Source organism: Oncorhynchus keta, unplaced genomic scaffold (assembly GCF_023373465.1).
Source record: "Oncorhynchus keta strain PuntledgeMale-10-30-2019 unplaced genomic scaffold, Oket_V2 Un_contig_3627_pilon_pilon, whole genome shotgun sequence".
In the NCBI taxonomy this organism is placed as follows: Eukaryota; Metazoa; Chordata; class Actinopteri; order Salmoniformes; family Salmonidae; genus Oncorhynchus; species Oncorhynchus keta.
Window position 1 is genome coordinate 26,103 of NW_026287341.1, and position 21,502 is coordinate 47,604.

General features: G+C 46.2%; 1 protein-coding gene and 1 long non-coding RNA gene across 5 annotated transcripts in view; both read right to left on the reverse strand.

The window, feature by feature from the left end:
* coro7 (coronin 7) overlaps positions 1-21,463 on the reverse strand; it is a 28,623-nt gene extending 7,160 nt beyond the window's left edge. For all 3 annotated transcript variants that reach the window (XM_052508456.1, XM_052508455.1, XM_052508454.1), the window contains exons 1-6: positions 21,066-21,463; positions 18,638-18,734; positions 18,165-18,245; positions 15,507-15,577; positions 9,697-9,883; positions 7,477-7,553 (exon numbers count right to left, since the gene is read on the reverse strand). In XM_052508456.1, the coding sequence (XP_052364416.1) occupies positions 7,477-7,553; positions 9,697-9,883; positions 15,507-15,577; positions 18,165-18,245; positions 18,638-18,734; positions 21,066-21,125 (573 nt within the window). In that variant the 5' untranslated portion in view covers positions 21,126-21,463. The remainder of the gene's footprint in view (positions 1-7,476; positions 7,554-9,696; positions 9,884-15,506; positions 15,578-18,164; positions 18,246-18,637; positions 18,735-21,065) is intronic.
* On the reverse strand, positions 11,979-13,971 carry LOC127924071 (uncharacterized). 2 transcript variants are annotated; one of them, XR_008116675.1, is made up of 3 exons: positions 13,906-13,971; positions 13,766-13,835; positions 11,979-12,271 (listed from the first exon to the last, which is right to left on the reverse strand). It is a non-coding gene; the product is annotated as an uncharacterized LOC127924071 (long non-coding RNA). The 2 variants fall into 2 exon arrangements; XR_008116676.1 differs by lacking the exon at positions 11,979-12,271 and adding an exon at positions 12,606-12,691.
* Positions 21,464-21,502: the final 39 nt, after the last annotated feature.

Genomic DNA, 21,502 nt, shown 5'->3' on the forward strand with positions numbered 1-21,502 from the left:
GTTAGGGAAGGTGAACTGCAGTGTTTAAAACCAGTCTGTTACAGCCCTTGATGGAATTATGCATCTCTTGGCCCCTACATCTGGGTAGTGTGTATTAGAGCACATCAGAGCAGAATGTTATGCAACGGGAAACAAAACTGAGCGTCTCTTATTGGTAGTTTCCAGTCGCTCCACTTTCTTCCATTTAGTGCCTAATGAACACACCCCAGGACTGTTATGATGAGTGCTGCTCACTGGGTGACGGATGGATGGTCACGGTCTCCCTTCATCTGACGTAGCGCACCCACATGTTCACCCATTTGGGTGAGCCAGGCCTCAATTGAACACACGTACAGGGCCTATTTGCTTAAATAAAGGGTATTGGAGAGATTGAAGGGCCCATTGAGTTAAATTACACCCCAGGTCTCAGACAACTCAGAGAAGCCTGAACCCCCAGACGCTCTCATCTAGTGTCACATTTCTCCTCCACTCTGTTTTTCCCTTTCTTTTTCTGTCTTTCGCTTTTCTCTTTCTTCTCTGTCCATCTCTCGGTCTCTCTTTCTCTCTCCCTCTCTCCCTCATTCTCTCTCCCTCATTCTCTCTCCCTCATTCTCCACCCCTCCTTAGGAAGCCTGCAAGCAGCAGCCTTCCTAAAGACTATCATCATGTTAAGAGTAATTCTGGTCTGAGCACGGGCCATCACTGACTGACTGATGGGCGAACTCCTTTCTGGTCACTGGAAATACAAACAGGGGAAAATGACCCCCACTCGGACACACAACTGTTAAGCACACAGAGTCACACGACAGCCTGTCTCTCTGTAGGTTTTGATCTTGGTTGGTTCCTTATGGAAACGTTTTTAAATGTTTTTCAACAGGAACCAAAAATTGGCGTTTCTTATTGCACAAGTTCAGGTAGTCCTTCCCTGTTCTGATCAAAATATATATTTTTTAATGTTTGGCGACAAATGAACACAAAGCACCCAGGGCTCTTGCTCTGTCTCAGAGAACCCAACCAGATTTTCTATTTATTTAACCAGGTAAGCTAGTTGAGAACAAGTTCTCATTTACAACTGCAACCTGGCCAAGATAAAGCAAAGCAGTGCGACACAAACAACAACGCAGAGTTACACATGGAATAAACAAGCGTACAGTCAATAACACAATAGAAAAAAGGAAGTCTATATACAGTGTGTGCAAATGGCTGAAGAGGTAAGGCAATAAATATGCCATAGTAGCAAAGTAATACAATTTAGCAGATGATGTGCAAGTAGAGATACTGGAGTGCAAAAGAGCAGAAAAGTAAATAACAATATGGGGATGAGGTAGGTAGATTGGGTGGGCTATTCACAGATGGACTATGTACAGCTGCAGCGATCAAAGTTAGTGAGGGAAATATAAGTCTCCAGGTTGTTATCGGGTGTTGTTATCGTGAGCTGAGATAAGGCGGACTGTTACGGAGCGTTACCTAGCATAGACTTATAGATGACCTGTAGCCAGTGGGTCTGGCGAAAAATATGTAGCGAGGACCAGCCGACTAGGGCATACAGGTCGCAGTGGTGGGTGGTATAAGGGGCTTTAGTAACAAAACGGATGGCACTGTGATAGACTGCATCCAGTTTGCTAAGTAGAGTATTGGAAAATATTTTGTAGATGACATTGCCGAAGTCGAGGATCGGTAGGATAGTCAGTTTTACTAGGGTATGTTTGGCGGCGTGAGAGAAGGAGGCTTTGTTGCGAAATAGAAAGCCGATTCTAGATTATCACCGAATGTCTGTATGTGACAGAGAAAGTGTCCAAGAGAGCAGGAGAGGACAAGGGAAGTACACCAACATTTGCCACAGCACATACTGTACCTCAAAGGCAGGAAGTGTTAAAAAATGAGTTATATTAACCCCCGCTGATGAAAAGGCACCTGCCTAGTGTCCAAGTTCAACTACAACTACACATGAAACCATTCCACTTCTACTCATAAACTCCCCTCTCTCCCTCTGCGCCCCTTCCATAAACCTAGAGCTCCCTCCGCTCTGGCACCCCCTACTCAACCGCGCACACACACACACACGATGGAAATACCTTCCAGCACAGTTATTATTTTATGACAGGAGGGGGCACCACACATGCCTCCATGCCTAGGTCCTCTCTCCTGGGGCGCTAAATCACCCGCTCTTGGGGCCTTGCGACGGGCCTCTGTGGCCAGGTGAGGATTGAGGTCCCGTCCTGCGTGTTTTTCATCTCTGCTCTTTACTTTGCTTTAAAAAGGCAGTAACTCGCAGAACCTGTCAGGGAGCAGAGGATGGAGAAAGGACCCTTACTATAGCTCCCTTCTCCCCAGGAGAGGCAGGGGTCGGGCAGGGCAGAAGAGGCTTGGGATGTATTCATTAGAGAAGAAAATAGCAAAACATTTTGTAATGGAAAACTAAAACAATGATTTCTTACTGGACAAGTCCAGGAAGTCCCTGCCTGTTTCAGCCCATTTTCTTCCATTTGGTGCCTAATGAACATGGTCCTGGACGTGTGCAGGGCTTGGGGTCAGAGGTCACTGGGGTTTTTTTGCATGCGGGGGCCTGATGGATGTTGTCCTACACTAAACAGTTATGTACCCTGCCTCCAGTGCCTCGTTAAGGCCTAACTAATGACACATCCAATGTTCCCTACTGTTTTCTGTTTGAGAAAGAAAAGGCAACTTGTCTGATAACTAACACAGTAATGTTAATAGGAAGACTTGTCTGATAACTAACACACTAATGTTAATAGGAAGACTTGTCTGATAACTAACACACTAATGTTAATAGGAAGACTTGTCTGATAACTAACACACTAATGTTAATAGGAAGACTTGTCTGATAACTAACACACTAATGTTAATAGGAAGACTTGTCTGATAACTAACACACTAATGTTAATAGGAAGACTTGTCTGATAACTAACACACTAATGTTAATAGGAAAGACTTAGGAAGACTTCTGATAACTAACACACTAATGTTAATGATAACTAACACACTAAGGAAGACTCTGATAACTAACACACTAATGTTAATAGGAAGACTTGTCTGATAACTAACACACTAATGTTAATAGGAAGACTTGTCTGATAACTAACACACTAATGTTAATAGGAAGACTTGTCTGATAACTAACACACTAATGTTAATAGGAAGACTTGTCTGATAACTAACACACTAATGTTAATAGGAAGACTTGTCTGATAACTAACACACTAATGTTAATAGGAAGACTTGTCTGATAACTAACACACTAATGTTAATAGGAAGACTTGTCTGATAACTAACACACTAATGTTAATAGGAAGACTTGGCTGATAACTAACACACTAATGTTAATAGGAAGACTTGTCTGATAACTAACACAGTAATGTTAATAGGAAGACTTGTCTGATAACTAACACACTAATGTTAATAGGAAGACTTGGCTGATAACTAACACACTAATGTTAATAGGAAGACTTGGCTGATAACTAACACACTAATGTTAATAGGAAGACTTGGCTGATAACACACTAATGTTAATATGAAGACTTGGCTGCTCAGTGAGGATCACTCACTCTTGCATTAATTAATTCCTCTGTCAACACGATCAAAGTATTAGAACACTAAAACAATTAGACAAACTGGCTGTTACATCAGTGATCTCAGACTCATCCCTCTTTTTCAATCCCTGAGTTGTGTTCATTTCCACTTTAGAACCCAAGGGAAAGTTGAGGTTTTATGGAGAACTCTGTATAAAAGTATAAAAAGTGGGACACAGTCAGTCAGAGTACAAGATCTCTACCCGGGTTAATGAGTGTCACCCCTGTTGACGGAATGATCCGCTCAAAAACAGAAGCTGATTAATGTCGGGTTGCGCCAATCAGGCAAACAGGGGGATATGGTGTTCCGTTGGTGGCATCTACTGGGGAGACGCGGCTACTACAGTATTCCATCCCAGGTTGGCAAATTAGGCCCTCATCTATGGATTTCACATGACTGGGCAGGGGCGCAGCTATGGGTGGGCCTGTGAGGGCATAGGCGCACACTCTTGGGAGCAATAATGCTAATTACATGTCCACAGGGGCACGAACAACGACCTTAGGGGTTTTTAATAATGTTTACTTACTGTTTTACCCACTTCATATGTGTTCTCGTCAAGGCTCATCCTACATAACTACGGCTGTACATATATTTTCTATTCATATACTGTCCATAATGTCAATACACACGGACTCTGACATTGCTCGTTCTGATATTTATTAATTTCTTTCTCATTTAGGGGTTATGTGTGTGTTATTATATTATTATTATTGTTCGGTATTACTGCGCTGTTTGAGCTATGAACATAAGCATCTCACTGCACCTGCGATATAATCTTCTAAATATACAGTATGTACATGTAATTTAACTTGTAGATCAGTGATTCCGCACAGTACAACCGTAATGTAGATGTCAAACACACACATTATGTGAACCTCTTCTGCTATTGTTTGCCACTAGAGAGTTGGGAAGTATTTAAGACACAACACATAAGATTGAAAGAGAGGTTGATATGTGACAAATCTTCCTTGATAGTGTCTTGACGTTGGCCTGGGGGATAGGTTTATGACAGTCATAAACACCTCTTCCCCCCTTTTTCCTCTCTCTAACCTACTGAGGTTACATTTGCAAACCCCTTGGTTAACATAGAGATTCTGGGAACATCAGAAGGTGGGGGGAAATGAACTATATTCTGGTAATCCGAACAATTGAACATATGCGGTGGTACTTAATGAATATGATGTCAGTTAGGTTGTCATCTGAGACATTCTCATCAATGATAAGATGACAAACTCTACAGTGGAAAGTCTACACATCAGAGTTATCAGATTCACATGGAATGTTGTTCAATTTAAATGTTTGAATATGAAATGATTTGTGACGGGATGAAATGTGATTTTAGCTTCTAAAATGTGAGATGTGGGTTGTCATAAGTTAGGGCTGCTCACTAAGTGGCCCGCCTCTGTGAAGGGACATGGGCTATAAAACTTTTCAAACACGCCCTTCTCTCCCTTCCTATATAAAGCCTTGACGACAACAGAACTTCCTGTTCCGAAGATGTAGGGACGACGGTCCAACAGCAGATGCAACGAGGGTTAGGAAGGAACAGACAGAGTATCCCGTCTATCACACAACGACGTTACTACAACGTATCCAATTGACAACCAGAGACATTCTTCAAAGGACAAAGGACTCGGTTTGGCAACACGGTCTTCCATCTACCACCAAACTACTGAGGAGCAGCTCAGAGTAAATATTTATTGCATTTTCCTTTTCCAAATGGGCGGTAATTTAGAATGCATCAGATACTGTATTTACGATAGCACAGCTTCTTCCCTTTGTTCCTCAGTCTTCCCGCTCCTTCACTCAACCTTCACTAAATCTGTTCCGCCCACTAGGGACGTTTTCCTTTATGACGTCATTTGTAATCAAGTTATGATTAATTGTGTGTATGTGAATTCTGTGTGATTAGTTAGGTATTTAGTAAATAAATAATTAAACCCAATTTTGTATTGCTGATTCTAATTGTTAGCCAGGGTTCTTGCAGATAACCAAGAATTTACAATTTACAGATTATGAGACTGAAGTAAAATGAAGATTAATATTGACTGCTATTGATGTAAAATATTACTAGGTCTTTAAGAGTTTATTTGGAAGATAACAGCTCTATAAATATTATTTTGTGGTGCCCGACTCTCTAGTTAATTACATTTACATGATTAGCTCAATCAGGTGATATTAATTACAGATAAATTATTTCATCGAATATCATGTCATATCACTTAATCCGGCATAGCCAAAGACACGACAATAGATAGCAACTTCTCTATGTGACAAACCTTTATCGTAGGATCCCATTGAAAAGTAGTTCACAATATGTGAACATGCACTTTCTGCCATCTTTTCTATCCAGCTCCTGTGCTATCCAGCTCCTGTGCTATCCAGCTCCTGTGCTATCCAGCCCGTCTTTCAAAGATCATTCGTAAAAATCCAAATAACTTCACAGATCTTCATTGTTTAAACACTGTCTCCCAAGCTTGTTCAATGAACCATAAACAATTAATGAACATGCACCTGTGGAACGGTGCTTAAGACACTAACAGCTTACAGACGGTAGGCAAATAAGGTCACAGTTATGAAAACCGAGGACACTAAAGAGGCCTTTCTACGGACTCTGAAAAACACCAAAAGTAGGATGTCCAGGGTCCCTGCTCATCTGCGTGAACGTGCCTTAGGCATGCTGCAAGGAGGCATGAGGACTGCAGGTGTGGCCAGCGCAATAAATTTCAATGTCCGTACTGTGAGACGCCTAAGAAGGCGCTACAGGGAGACAGGATGGACAGCTGATCGTCCTCACAGTGGCAGACCACGTGTAACACCTGCACAGGATCGGTACAGCCGAACAGTATACCTGCGGGACAGGTACAACAACAACTGCCCCAGTTACACCAGGATACACAATCCCTCCATCAGTGCTCTGACTATCCACAATAAGTTGAGAGAGGCTGGACTGAGGGCTTGTAGGCATGTTGTAAGGCAGGTCCTCACCAGACATCACCGGCAACAATGTCGCTTATGGGCACAAACCTACCGTGGCTGGACCAAACAGGACTGGCAAAAAGTGCTCTTCACTAATGAGTCACTGTTTTGTATCACCAGGGGTGATGGTCGGGTTCGCGTTTAACGTTAAAGGAATGAGTGTTACACCGAGGCCTGTACTCTGGAGTGGGATCTATTTGGAGGTGGAGGGTCTGTCATGGTCTGGGGCAGTGTGTCACAGCGTCATCGGACTGGGCTTGTTGTGATTGCAGGCAGTCTCAACGCTGTGCGTTACAGGGAAGACATCCTCCTCCCTCATGTGGTACCCTTCCTGCAGGCTCATTCTGACATGACCCTCCAGCATGACAATGCCACCAGCCATACTGATCGTTCTGTGTGTGATTTCCCGCAAGACAGGAATGTCAGTGTTCTGCCATGGCGACCGAAGAGCCCGTATCTCAATCCCATTGAGCACGTCTGGGACCTGTTGGATGGGAGGGTGAAGGCTAGGGCCATTCCCCCAGAAATGTCCAGGAACTTACAGGTGCCATGGTGGAAGAGTGGGGTAACACCTCACACCAAGAACTGGCAAATCTGGTGCAGTCCATGAGGAGGAGGTGAACTGCAGTACTTCATGCAGCTGGTGGCCACCCCAGATAATGACTATTCATTTTGATTTGACCCCCCCCTTTGTTCAGGGACACATTATTCCATTTCTGTTAGTCACATCTGTGGAACTTGTTCAGTTTATGTCGCAGTTGTTGAATCTTATGTTCATACCAATATTTACACGTTAAGTTTGCTGAAAATAAACACAGTTGACAGTGAGAGGATGTTTCTTTTTCTGCTGAGGTTATATTTAGATGTACTGTACATGACAATAATAGTTCCTGTCTGGCCTCAGTATGTACTGTAGGACTGACTCACCTTGCAGGAGGAAGCCAGCAGGGAGCCGTCCTGTTTCCAGCTAAGACTCTGCAGCTGATCACCGTGCGGCTCCAGAGCTACAGACAGAAACACAGGTCAGCGATCAAGAGACTGGTCAGCTCAGCCCGCAAGTTATCACAGGGAAGGTCAAGGAAAGGTCACAGAGAGGTCAACAGCACAGGTTAACACAAGACCAGGAACAACAAAGTACATAAAGAACAGATTCAGGATGAATAGACAAAGAAAAGAAAGCACAGGTAGAAACACAGGACAGGTGCAGCCCAGACACGGGACAGGTGCGGCCAAGACACGGGACAGGTGAGGCCCAGACACGGGACAGGTGAGGCCCAGACACGGGACAGGTGCGGCCCAGACACGGGACAGGTGCGGCCCAGACACGGGACAGGTGCGGCCCAGACACGGGACAGGTGAGGCCCAGACACGGGACAGGTGAGGCCCAGACACGGGACAGGTGAGGCCCAGACACGGGACAGGTGAGGCCCAGACACGGGACAGGTGCGGCCCAGACACGGGACAGGTGCGGCCCAGACACGGGACAGGTGCGGCCCAGACACGGGACAGGTGCGGCCCAGACACGGGACAGGTGCGGCCCAGACACGGGACAGGTGCGGCCCAGACACGGGACAGGTGCGGCCCAGACACGGGACAAGTGGAGCCCAGACACGGGACAAGTGGAGCCCAGACACGGGACAGGTGAGGCCCAGACACAGGACAGGTGAGGCCAAGACACAGGACAGGTGAGGCCAAGACACAGAACAGGTGCAGCCCAGACACGGGACAGGTGCAGCCCAGACACGGGACAGGTGCGGCCCAGACACGGGACAGGTGAAGCCCAGACACGGGACAAGTGGAGCCCAGACACGGGACAAGTGGAGCCCAGACACGGGACAGGTGAGGCCCAGACACAGGACAGGTGGGGCCCAGACACAGGACAGGTGCAGCCCAGACACGGGACAGGTGCAGCCAAGACACAGGACAGGTGCAGCCCAGACACGGGACAGGTGACGCCAAGACACAGGACAGGTCCAGACACAGGACAGGTGCAGTCCAGACACAGGACAGGTGCAGTCCAGACACAGGACAGGTGCAGTCCAGACACAGGACAGGTGCAGTCCAGACACAGGACAGGTGCAGTCCAGACACAGGACAGGTGCAGTCCAGACACAGGACAGGTGCAGTCCAGACACAGGACAGGTGCAGTCCAGACACAGGACAGGTGCAGTCCAGACACAGGACAGGTGCAGTCCAGACACAGGACAGGTGCAGTCCAGACACAGGACAGGTGCAGTCCAGACACAGGACAGGTGCAGTCCAGACACGGGACAGGTGAGGCCAAGACACAAGACACAGAGGGAAACACAGGATGAAACAACCTTACATAAATTGTAGAAACCCCAAAGCAGACCCAGTTGACCCAGTTAAGACCACCTGGATCAATGGTACACAGAACATAATGAGGTTATGGTGCTATGGCTGGTTGGATACAACATAGCATGTATGGGTTATGATGACACGACAGTAGATGGCATAGATGACAACGGCATTTGTCAAATGGTGAAGAAAGTCGTCACACGGGACACAGTTGAGGTTCACCCTCTAGGCCTCCCGAGTGGCGCAGTGGTCTAAGGCACTGCATCGCAGTACTAGCTGTGCCACTAGAGATATTGGTTCAAGTCCAGGCTCTGTCACCCGGCCGCAACCAGGCAACCCATCAGGCAGAGTCGTCTGGGTTAGGGGAGGGTTTGGCCAGCAGGGATGTTCTTGTCCCATCACGCACTCCTGTGGCGGGCCGGGCACAATGCACGCTGACACGGTCACCTGGTGTACAGTGTTTCCTCCGACACATTGGTGCGGCTGGCTTCCAGGTTAATGCCGTTGTCATCGATGCCATCTACTGTCGTTGTGTCAAGAAGCAGTGCGGCTTGGTTGGGTTGTGTTTCGGAGGACGCACGACTCTCGACCTTCAACTGTGAAAGGATCAAACTGACTGACAGATTGTGTGTATGGTCTGTTTGCTGCTATATTTGTGTGAAGAAGTGTGTTTGTAGTGTATTGATCCATTTGTGAGTGATTGATTATGAGTGTTTGTGTGTATTCCTTCAATCATTTGTGAGTGTCTATAAGAGAGCATGCATTCATGCATTCACCATTCTTTCATGCCTGCATAGTGTAAAGCTCCTCTCCTCCAGTGTATCCTACCTGCTAGTGGTGATTGTTGGCGGCTGGTGTCCCAGAGCTGGGCTGTCTTGGTGGAGCCCACAGCCAGCAGGCCAGAGGAGGTGGGGTGGAAGGCGACCAGCTCCAGACGACCCTCTCCGGGACACAGGGTCACCTCCGCCCCCCCGGGCTGCTCCTGTTCTGGTTCACACACACGCCACAGCTTCACCTGCATGGACACACACCAGGCCAAGAAAGCATGTTTTTAGTAACCTTGTTGTGCTGAGTAAAAGAGAGACACACATGCGCACACACACACACACACACACACAAACACACACAAACAAGAGTATCAGGTGAACAGGCTCTCAATCAGACATGAAGACAGTGACATACACAATAATTACAAAAGTATGTGGACCCCTTCATATTCGTGGATTCTGGTTTTTCAGCCACACCCACTGCTGACAGGTGTATAAAATCAGGCATTCAGCCATGCAATCTGAATAGACAAACATTGGCAGTAGAATGGCCTTTACTCAAGAGCTCAGTGACTTTCAACGTGGCATCGTCATAGGATGCCACCTTCCCAATAAGTCAGTTCGTCAAATGTAAGTGCTGTTATTGTGAAGTGGAAATGTCGATGAATAACAACGGCTCAGCCGCGAAGTGGTTGGTCACACAAGCTCACAGAACGGGACTGTGGCGTGCTAAAGTGTGTAAAATCGTCAGTTCACAGTTGCAACACTCACTACCTGAGTTCCAAACTGCCTCGAAACAACGTCAGCACAAGAACTGTTCATCGGGAGCTTCATGAACTGGGTTTCCATGGTCCAGCAGCCGCACACAAGCCTAAGATCACCATGCCAAGTGTCGGCTGGAGTGATGTAAAGCCTGCCGCCATTGGACTCTGGAGCAGTGGAAACATGTTCTCTTGAATGATGCTTCACCATCTGGCAGTCCAACCGACAAATCTGGGTTTGAGAAACGCTCCCTACCCGAATGTATAGTGCCAACTGTAAAGTCTGGTGGAGGAGGAATAATGGTCCGGGGCTGTTTTTCATGGTTCGGGCTCGGCCCCTTAGTTCAAGTGAAGGGAACTCTTAGCTACAGCATTGAGGAAGGCCCTTTCCTGTTTCAGCATGACAATGCCCCGGTGCACAAAGCGAGATACATACAGAAATTGTTTGTTGAGATCGGTGTGGAAGAACTTCACTGGCCCGACACAGAGCCCTGACCTCAACCCCATTGAAAACCTTAGGGGTGAATGGGAACCCCAGCTACACTCACTGAACGTTCGTACCCCAGCTACACTCACTGAACGTTCGTACCCCAGCTACACTCACTGAACGTTCGTACCCCAGCTACACTCACTGAACGTTCGTACCCCAGCTACACTCACTGAACGTTCGTACCCCAGCTACACTCACTGAACGTTCGCACCCCAGCTACACTCACTGAACGTTCGCACCCCAGCTACACTCACTGAACGTTCGCACCCCAGCTACACTCACTGAACGTTCGCACCCCAGCTACACTCACTGAACGTTCGCACCCCAGCTACACTCACTGAACGTTCGTACCCCAGCTACACTCACTGAACGTTCGTACCCCAGCTACACTCACTGAACGTTCACACCCCAGCTACACTCACTGAACGTTCACACCCCAGCTACACTCACTGAACGTTCACACCCCAGCTACACTCACTGAACGTTCACACCCCAGCTACACTCACTGAACGTTCGTACCCCAGCTACACTCACTGAACGTTCACACCCCAGCTACACTCACTGAACGTTCACACCCCAGCTACACTCACTGAACGTTACCCCAGCTACACTCACTGAACGTTTCAAACCCCACTACACTCACTGAACGTTCACACCCCAGCTACACTCACTGAACGTTCACACCCCAGCTACACTCACTGAACGTTCACACCCCAGCTACACTCACTGAACGTTCACACCCCAGCTACACTCACTGAACGTTCACACCCCAGCTACACTCACTGAACGTTCACACCCCAGCTACACTCACTGAACGTTCACACCCCAGCTACACTCACTGAACGTTCAAACCCCAGCTACACTCACTGAACGTTCACACCCCAGCTACACTCACTGAACGTTCAAACCCCAGCTACACTCACTGAACACCTGGACCATGTTCTCCCTACTAGGACTCCTGACACCTGGACCATGTTCTCCCTACTAGGACTCCTGACACCTGGACCATGTTCTCCCTACTAGGACTCCTGACACCGGGACCATGTTCTCACTACTAGGACTCCTGACACCTGGACCATGTTCTCCCTACTAGGACTCCTGACACCTGGACCATGTTCTCCCTACTAGGACTACTGACACCTGGACCATGTTCTCCCTACTAGGACTACAGACACCGGGACCATGTTCTCACTACTGGGACTCCTGACACCGGGACCATGTTCTCACTACTGGGACTCCTGACACCGGGACCATGTTCTCCCTACTAGGACTCCTGACACCTGGACCATGTTCTCACTACTAGGACTACTGACACCGGGACCATGTTCTCACTACTAGGACTACTGACACCTGGACCATGTTCTCCCTACTAGAACTACAGACACCTGGACCATGTTCTCACTACTAGGACTCCTGACACCTGGACCATGTTCTCCCTACTAGGACTACAGACACCTGGACCATGTTCTCACTACTAGGACTCCTGACACCGGGACCATGTTCTCACTACTAGGACTACTGACACCTGGACCATGTTCTCACTACTAGGACTCCAGACACCTGGACCATGTTCTCCCTACTAGGACTCCAGACACCTGGACCATGTTCTCACTACTAGGACTCCTGACACCTGGACCATGTTCTCACTACTAGGACTCCAGACACCTGGACCATGTTCTCCCTACTAGGACTCCAGACACCTGGACCATGTTCTCCCTACTAGGACTCCAGACACCTGGACCATGTTCTCCCTACTAGAACTACAGACACCTGGACCATGTTCTCCCTACTAGAACTACAGACACCTGGACCATGTTCTCCCTACTAGGACTCCAGACACCTGGACCATGTTCTCCCTACTAGGACTCCAGACACCTGGACCATGTTCTCCCTACTAGAACTACAGACACCTGGACCATGTTCTCCCTACTAGGACTCCTGACACCTGGACCATGTTCTCACTACTAGGACTCCAGACACCTGGACCATGTTCTCACTACTAGGACTCCAGACACCTGGACCATGTTCTTACTACTAGGACTCCAGACACCTGGACCATGTTCTTACTACTAGGACTCCAGACACCTGGGCCATGTTCTCACTACTAGGACTCCTGACACCTGGGCCATGTTCTCACTACTAGGACTACAGTTCACCGGGACCATGTTCTCACTACTAGAACTACTGACACCTGGACCATGTTCTCCTACAGGACTCCTGACACCTGGACCATGTTCTCACTACTGGGACTCCTGACAACCCCCGGAACCATATTCATCACTACTGGGACTCCTGATCAGGACCATGTTCTCCCAACTAGGACTCCTGACACCTGGGCCATGTTCTCCCTACTAGGACTCCTGACACCTGGACCATGTTCTCCCAACTAGGACTCCAGACACCTGGACCATGTTCTCCGTACTAGAACTACTGACACCTGGACCATGTTCTCCCTACTAGGACTCCTGACACCTGGACCCATGACACCTGGACCATGTTCTCCCTACTAGGACTACTGACACCTGGGCCATGTTCTCCCAGTTCCTACTAGGACTCCTGACACCTGGACCATGTTCTCCCTACTAGGACTCCTGACACCTGGACCATGTTCTCACTACTAGGACTACTGACACCTGGGCCATGTTCTCACTACTAGGACTCCTGACACCTGGACCATGTTCTCCCTACTAGGACTACAGACACCGGGACCATGTTCTCACCTACTAGGACTCCTGACACCTGGGCCATGTTCTCACTACTAGGACTCCTGACACCTGGACCATGTTCTCCCTACTAGAACTACAGACACCTGGACCATGTTCTCACTACTAGGACTCCAGACACCTGGACCATGTTCTCACTACTAGGACTACAGACACCGGGACCATGTTCTCCCTACTAGAACTACAGACACCTGGACCATGTTCTCCCTACTAGGACTCCTGACACCTGGACCATGTTCTCCCTACTAGGACTCCTGACACCTGGACCATGTTCTCCCTACTAGAACTACAGACACCTGGACCATGTTCTCCCTACTAGGACTCCAGACACCTGGACCATGTTCTCCCTACTAGGACTCCTGACACCTGGACCATGTTCTCACTACTAGGACTACAGACACCTGGACCATGTTCTCCCTACTAGGACTCCTGACACCTGGACCATGTTCTCCCTACTAGAACTACAGACACCTGGACCATGTTCTTACTACTAGGACTCCTGACACCGGGACCATGTTCTCACTACTAGGACTCCTGACACCTGGACCATGTTTTTACTACTAGGACTCCTGACACCGGGACCATGTTCTCACTACTAGGACTACTGACACCTGGACCATGTTCTCACTACTAGGACTCCTGACACCTGGACCATGTTTTTACTACTAGGACTCCTGACACCTGGACCATGTTCTCACTACTAGGACTACTGACACCGGGACTGGAGAACCAAGTGGTATACAGCTGCAGATACAGGATTTAATCCAGCAATAAGGTGGTAAATTGGAGCCTTTTAAATGCCACCTGGGGCCTGTTTTATTATTTTATTTAACCTTTATTTAACTAGGCAAGTCAGGTAAGAACAAATTCTTATTTACAATGATGGCCTCCCCCGGGCCAAACCCAGACGACGCTGGGCCAATTATGCGCAGCCCTATGGGACTCCCAATCACGGCAGGATGTGATGCAGCCTGGATTCAAACCAGGTACTGCAGTGACGCCTCTTGCACTGAGATGAAGTGTCTTAGACCACTGCCACTCAGGAGCCCAAAGCATGGCAAAAGCGATGACAAAGTCTTAAAACAGGGTGTGTGTGTGTGTGTGTGTGCGTGTGTGTTTTTGTGGGTGTGGACGTCTGTGTGTGTGTTTCTCAGCACAACAAGGTGACTAAAACAATATGTCTTCTTGGCAGCAGATGAAAGCTGGGAATATAAAGTATCCTAGCTGAGCTCAGGGCTCCTCTACATATGCTGGGTACTTTACTGTGCACTGAGGCTTTGGCTCAGTGTGGCTGTACATGTGTTTACTCAGCCCTCTGAGGCAGACCCTGCTGCTGAGTCTGCATACACACTCACACATGGACTCTGAGTGACTTCTAAAGGTTTCTTTCCACATAATAACAGTCAATGCAATTCATTTTGTCATCCAGATGTGTCAGAGCCCTCGTTCCCGGCCTAAAGATACAAACAACTGTTCATGAGGATGTCCATGTACCATGAATAAAATAGAACAACCAGTCTGCATGAGAGTGTATGACCATAACGAAATCCTCTTTCCTTCCTTCCTCTCTTAAAGCTATGACTCATCTTATAGTTAGGTGAAAGGTCAAGAGGAAGGAAGGAAAGAATGAAGGACATTTAAAACAAAAATGAAGACAGGGCCTTAGAGGAATGAGGACAGGGCCTTAGAGGAATGAGGACAGGGCCTTAGAGGAATGAAGACAGGGCCTTAGAGGAATGAAGACAGGGCCTTAGAGGAATGAAGACAGGGCCTTAGAGGAATGAAGACAGGGCCTTAGAGGAATGAAGACAGGGCCTTAGAGGAATGAAGACAGGGCCTTAGAGGAATGAAGACAGGGCCTTAGAGGAATGAGGACCGAGAGACAGGAGGGCCTCACCGTTTCATCTGCAGAACAGGTAGCCAGGAGATTATCATCAAACGGAGAGAAGTCCAAATCAGTTATCAGATCTGAGAGAGAGACAGAGAGAGGACAAATCAGTTATCAGATCTGAGAGAGAGAGAGAGAGAGAGAGAGAGAGGACAAATCAGTTATCAGATCTGAGAGAGAGACAGAGAGAGGACAAATCAGTTATCAGATCTGAGAGAGAGACAGAGAGAGAGAGAGAGAGAGAGAGAGAGAGAGAGGACAAATCAGTTATCAGAGAGAGAGAGAGAGAGAGGACAAATCAGTTATCAGATCTGAGAGAGAGACAGAGAGAGGACAAATCAGTTATCAGATCTGAGAGAGAGAGAGAGGACAAATCAGTTATCAGATCTGAGAGAGAGACAGACAGAGAGAGGACAAATCAGTTATCAGATCTGAGAGAGAGACAGAGAGGACAAATCAGTTATCAGATCTGAGAGAGAGACAGAGAGAGGACAAATCAGTTATCAGATCTGAGAGAGAGACAGAGAGAGGACAAATCAGTTATCAGATCTGAGAGAGAGACAGAGAGAGGACAAATCAGTTATCAGATCTGAGAGAGAGACAGAGAGAGGACAAATCAGTTATCAGATCTGAGAGAGAGACAGAGAGAGGACAAATCAGTTATCAGATCTGAGAGAGAGACAGAGAGAGGACAAATCAGTTATCAGATCTGAGAGAGAGAGACAGAGGACAAATCAGTTATCAGATCTGAGAGAGAGAGAGAGAGAGGACAAATCAGTTATCAGATCTGAGAGAGAGACAGAGAGAGGACAAATCAGTTATCAGATCTGAGAGAGAGACAGAGAGAGGACAAATCAGTTATCAGATCTGAGAGAGAGAGACAGAGAGAGAGACAGACAGACAAGTCCAAATCAGTTATCTGAGAGAGAGAGAGAGAGAGAGAGAGAGAGAGAGAAAGAGAGAGAGACAGAGAGAGAAGTCCAAATCAGTTATCTGAGAGAGACAGAGAGAGAGAGAGACAGAGAGAGGACAAATCAGTTATCAGATCTGAGAAAGAGAGAGATATTATCTACGTCACTTGCTTTGGCAATGTTAACACATGTTTCCCATGCCCATGCCTTGAATTGAAATTGAATTGAGAGAGAGAGAGAGAGAGAGAACAAATCAGTTGTCAGATCTGAGTAAGAGAGAGAGACAGAGAGGAGGACAAACAAGAGATTTAGGTCACAGGTTTAAGGGTTTATTTGAGAACAATGGCATTCCTCTTGTGATCACTTGGATAAGTTAAAAGTCCAATGCAGCAGTTTTTGTCACAATATCAAATTACTTCTGGGGAACAATTAAGTAGCTTACTGTGATTGGTTTCAATTAAAATGGTCAAAAAGAAACAAAAGCTTCTTAACAAAGAGCAATTTCTCAAGGAAGAATTTAGCTCGGACAGTCTGGGAATGGTCTGAGTGGGGAGGGGGAAACTAAAAACTAGTGGTTATTGGCAGAGAGGTTTGGAACCATCTTTCTTATTGGTAAATGAACAAACTTCCCGCCTGATAATGTCACCAGACAGGCCAAAACGCCACCCCACCAAAACAGGCTGAAATTCCAGGTGGTCTTTCCAAACAGCTCTTACACTAAAAGGCCATTAGAATCATTTTCACAACTTCAGAGTATTATCCAACCTCCTAGTGTGGAAATATATATAAAACACAGGAAATCACATTTTGGACTGGACCTTTAATAAACTGGTCTTGTTAAAAAAGCAGACAAAAGGGAGTGAGTTCGATAAAGGTTGAAACATCTTAACCCTGGTCTCTCACGTTAAAAACCCCTTTAGACCAAGAGGAAATTCCCTTTTGGGACCATGGGCAACCATGTACCTGACTCATGTTCACTACACCTAGTTCCAGATCTGGTTGTAACTGTCTACCGAACTCCTTTGGTCGGGAGTCGTGACAATGACCATAGCAGTTGGCAAGACAGACAGACCGCACAATAATTTATCTGGGATTGTACTAAAACGTACTCTTGGTAATAATATGAAATATTAAAGATGCACGATGCAGAAATGGCTCCGCCATGTCCTGGTTGGTAAAATTATAATAGTTCACTTAATTGCAGTTTATGTGACAAAACAAACAAGTGTAGTGTACAGAGTCATTATACCATCTAAACCGCTGCGAAACATTTTACATAACTAAAAATATTGTATTTCCAGCTGTTTCAAGCAAAAGACGAAAACAAAACTTAACGGGAAGCATAGAAATAGCTCACATAGAACAGATCTACTTCTTATTCTTCCTTTAAATGCAAATGACAGATCTATAGTACACATTTCTACATGAATTTGTTTATTGTTTAGGTCGCCCAAATTGTTACATATTGCAGCTTTAACAAATGTAAAACAACAGAGAGAGAAAAAAAGAGAGTTGTGATGAGTGGATAGTGTCTGGCGCTTGTGAAGGAGGGATTTTACAATGACGGCCTACGACAGCCAAACCCTCCATTAACCCGGACAACGCTGGGCAAATGGGACTCCCCATCACGGCAGGTTGTGATACAGCCCGGGATCTAACCCAGGTCTGTAGTGATGCCTCTAGCACTGAGAGGCAGAGTCTTAGACCGCTGCGCCACTCAGGAAAAAAGAATGAAAAGTGGATAGAGGGATCTTACCAGCATGACATGGGATCACAGTCACTGTCCACTTGCCATCAGACCCTGGTTCCACAGAGGTGAGGCCGAGCATTCCTCCACCTGGTGACAAGACACACACACAAGAGACAGACAGCATGATCTATACAGTCTCTCTTTCATACTGATATGGCCTGCTCTAACAAAACAGATATAGATATCTGCTCTGTGATGGCAATACCTGCTTCAACAGACACACGCAGACACAGACAGGTGAACTTACCAGACACAGACAGGTAAATATACCAGAGACAGACAGCATGACTCCTCATAACAGAGACTAGACAGAATATACTTAGTTGAACCCCAACCACATACCACTGTTGCCTGAATCACGCTATAGGGCCAAAAGGATACCACATTCACCATAGTTGCTGGAATCATGCAGGAACTGACATTTAGAAAAGAAAGCACAGTATGGTTCTATAGTTGTCCTGACTCAGTCTTATCCTTACCAGCCTGGTCAGTGTTGAAGGCCACAAGCCTGGTGCTGGATTTGATGTGGTTCCCCTGAGAGGTGAAGGATCCTGCCCGGACATTACTGATCCAGCCCTGGACACAGGGGAAATTCACAGTGCATTAGGGGTAGGTGTGGTGGGACACTGGAGCTATCATTAGGAAGATGACTTAAGCAACTGGCCATCAGATAAAACAAAGGTGATCGCAGTGGCCTAAAAGATGACACTGTCATTATGAGTAGGCTATTTCTGACCTCCGCTAATATAATAGAGTAGGGACGAACAGAATTGTTGCTATCCTTGACAAGAAAACCATTAGAATGTTTCAGTTATTGGCTGTTCACTTAAATGCAAGTCTATCCAACTGAGTGGGATCCTAAGCATTCCCTTGACAAGTCCACACAAGAGAATAGCAGCTCACACTCTTTTAGACACACACTGCTGAAGTGCAATGCCCTTCATTGTCATCCCAAAATAAACTGTGGATAACTTAAATACACAGGCAGAGCACACACACACTGCTTCTCCAAACACCCCAAGATTCAGACTAACTGTCATTATAAGGAAGATTCAGACTAACTGTCATAAGGAAGATTCAGACTAACTGTCATTATAAGGAAGATTCAGACTAACTGTCATTATAAGGAAGATTCAGACTAACTGTCATTATAAGGAAGATTCAGACTAACTGTCATTATAAGGAAGATTCAGACTAACTGTCATTATAAGGAAGATTCAGACTGTCATAATAAGGAAGATTCAGACTGTTATTATAAGGAAGATTCCGACTAACTGTCATTATAAGGAAGATTCAGACTAACTGTCATAATAAGGAAGATTCAGACTGTCATAATAAGGAAGATTCAGACTGTCATAATAAGGAAGATTCAGACTGTTATAATAAGGAAGATTCAGACTGTTATAATAAGGAAGATTCAGACTGTTATAATAAGGAAGATTCAGACTGTTATAATAAGGAAGATTCAGACTGTTATAATAAGGAAGATTCAGACTGTTATAATAAGGAAGATTCAGACTGTTATAATAAGGAAGATTCAGACTGTCATAATAAGGAAGATTCAGACTGTCATAATAAGGAAGATTCAGACTGTTATTATAAGGAAGATTCAGACTGTTATAATAAGGAAGATTCAGACTGTTATAATAAGGAAGATTCAGACTGTTATAATAAGGAAGATTCAGACTGTTATAATAAGGAAGATTCAGACTGTTATAATAAGGAAGATTCAGACTGTCATAATAAGGAAGATTCAGACTGTCATAATAAGGAAGAGGGTATCAGAGGGCATGTTGTTACACACACCCTCTGCCTTCCATGTTGAATCAGCAGAATGTTAAGGAAGTGGGAGCGACTCCCTGCGATGCGTATTCTAAAACCTCCTTTCACAACACTAACAACAGGGCATAGGCAGGAGCACTGTGTGTTTCAATACCACTGCTGCCAAAACCGTTATGGGCTAACCATGTCAGACAACAGGCCTGAACACTGTCGCGGGCTCCGGCAGGGAAGGTACAGAGAGCACTTAGCAGCCCAGACAGTGTCTGACAGCCCAGCAAAACAGCTAGTTTCTCTCTCTCAGGAAACACACATTACTGCTCCACAGGCAGCCAGGCATAAAGAGAACAAGGTGCCCATTCTCACTCACTCACTCCTTGGAGTTCTCCCTCTCCCTCGCTCCTAACATTTGAGATGGTGCTTTGAGTGTTGCTTTTCTGAGACAGTCCTCGTAACAGGATCAGAGATCCGCTCTGCAGCTGGAACTCACTCACACTGTGAGACTGTGTGGAGGTTTGCTACATGGAGAATAAGCATTCAAGTAATGGTATGTTTCATCACCGATGGCATGACACCACTACTGTGTATCTTACTCACAGCCTACAGTCATTGGTTGACAGAGAGGAGCTTTGTTAAATGGCGTAGGGATACGCACTGTATGTACAGTGCACTTTAGAACTCAAATCTGAGCATTGCTGCTACATTGTAGAATGATGACCGGTTACAATGAGAGCAGGAATTCTGATACATTCGAAACAATGTGTCTATTCTGTGATGATGGGCATCACAGCCTGCCTATCTGTAACATCTGACAATCCTGACCAATACGAACCGCTGTCAATTTCAAACGTGGAATTTGCATAGACTGCTGAAAGCTAGCTAGATAACAATAACCACATGGTTAACATGGTCACGTTAGCAGCCTTCGCGGTTTGCACTTGGTTTTCGTAGACTATTGTTTCTCTACCAATACACTCCAATACACTCTTGCGATGCAGCAGATATGCAGGAAGTTCAATTTCCTCCAAACATTTTCAGACGTTCCCCAAAACACAACTCCATTCCGTCTTCTTCACCGTTGCTAAAAACCAATGCTGGCGAGGCTTTCTTGCAACGCTCATTACTTACATCTTTCTTGGCGATCTTCGGGGTGGTGTTTTTGAATTTGGAGGTCTTGAAACGATTCATTCTAGTCCCCTGAATTAACTTTCGTGCCTTCCGGGTATCTCTGTCTTGTTGATACTATTCGAAAAGAGCGAGCACTCAGCAGCACACTCCTTTTCAGATGACAGTTCTCGAGTTCAGCACTGTCACAACTCGCTGTACTGTGTGAGCGATTCAATCGACGATCGACTCAGACCCCTGTTTAGCTTCATCAATGATGATTGACCACGGTAAAATACAAATGTTTCTGTTTTTAATCGTAATTGCCGTGAGTAAGAAGCGGACTACATGGGATACAACTGTTTAAATACTATTCCACAGTTTCTCAAGTACAGATGTTTCAACAGAGTGAAAGTTAGTTTGCGAACACCTTGAAACAAAAAATAGATTTATTGACAGTC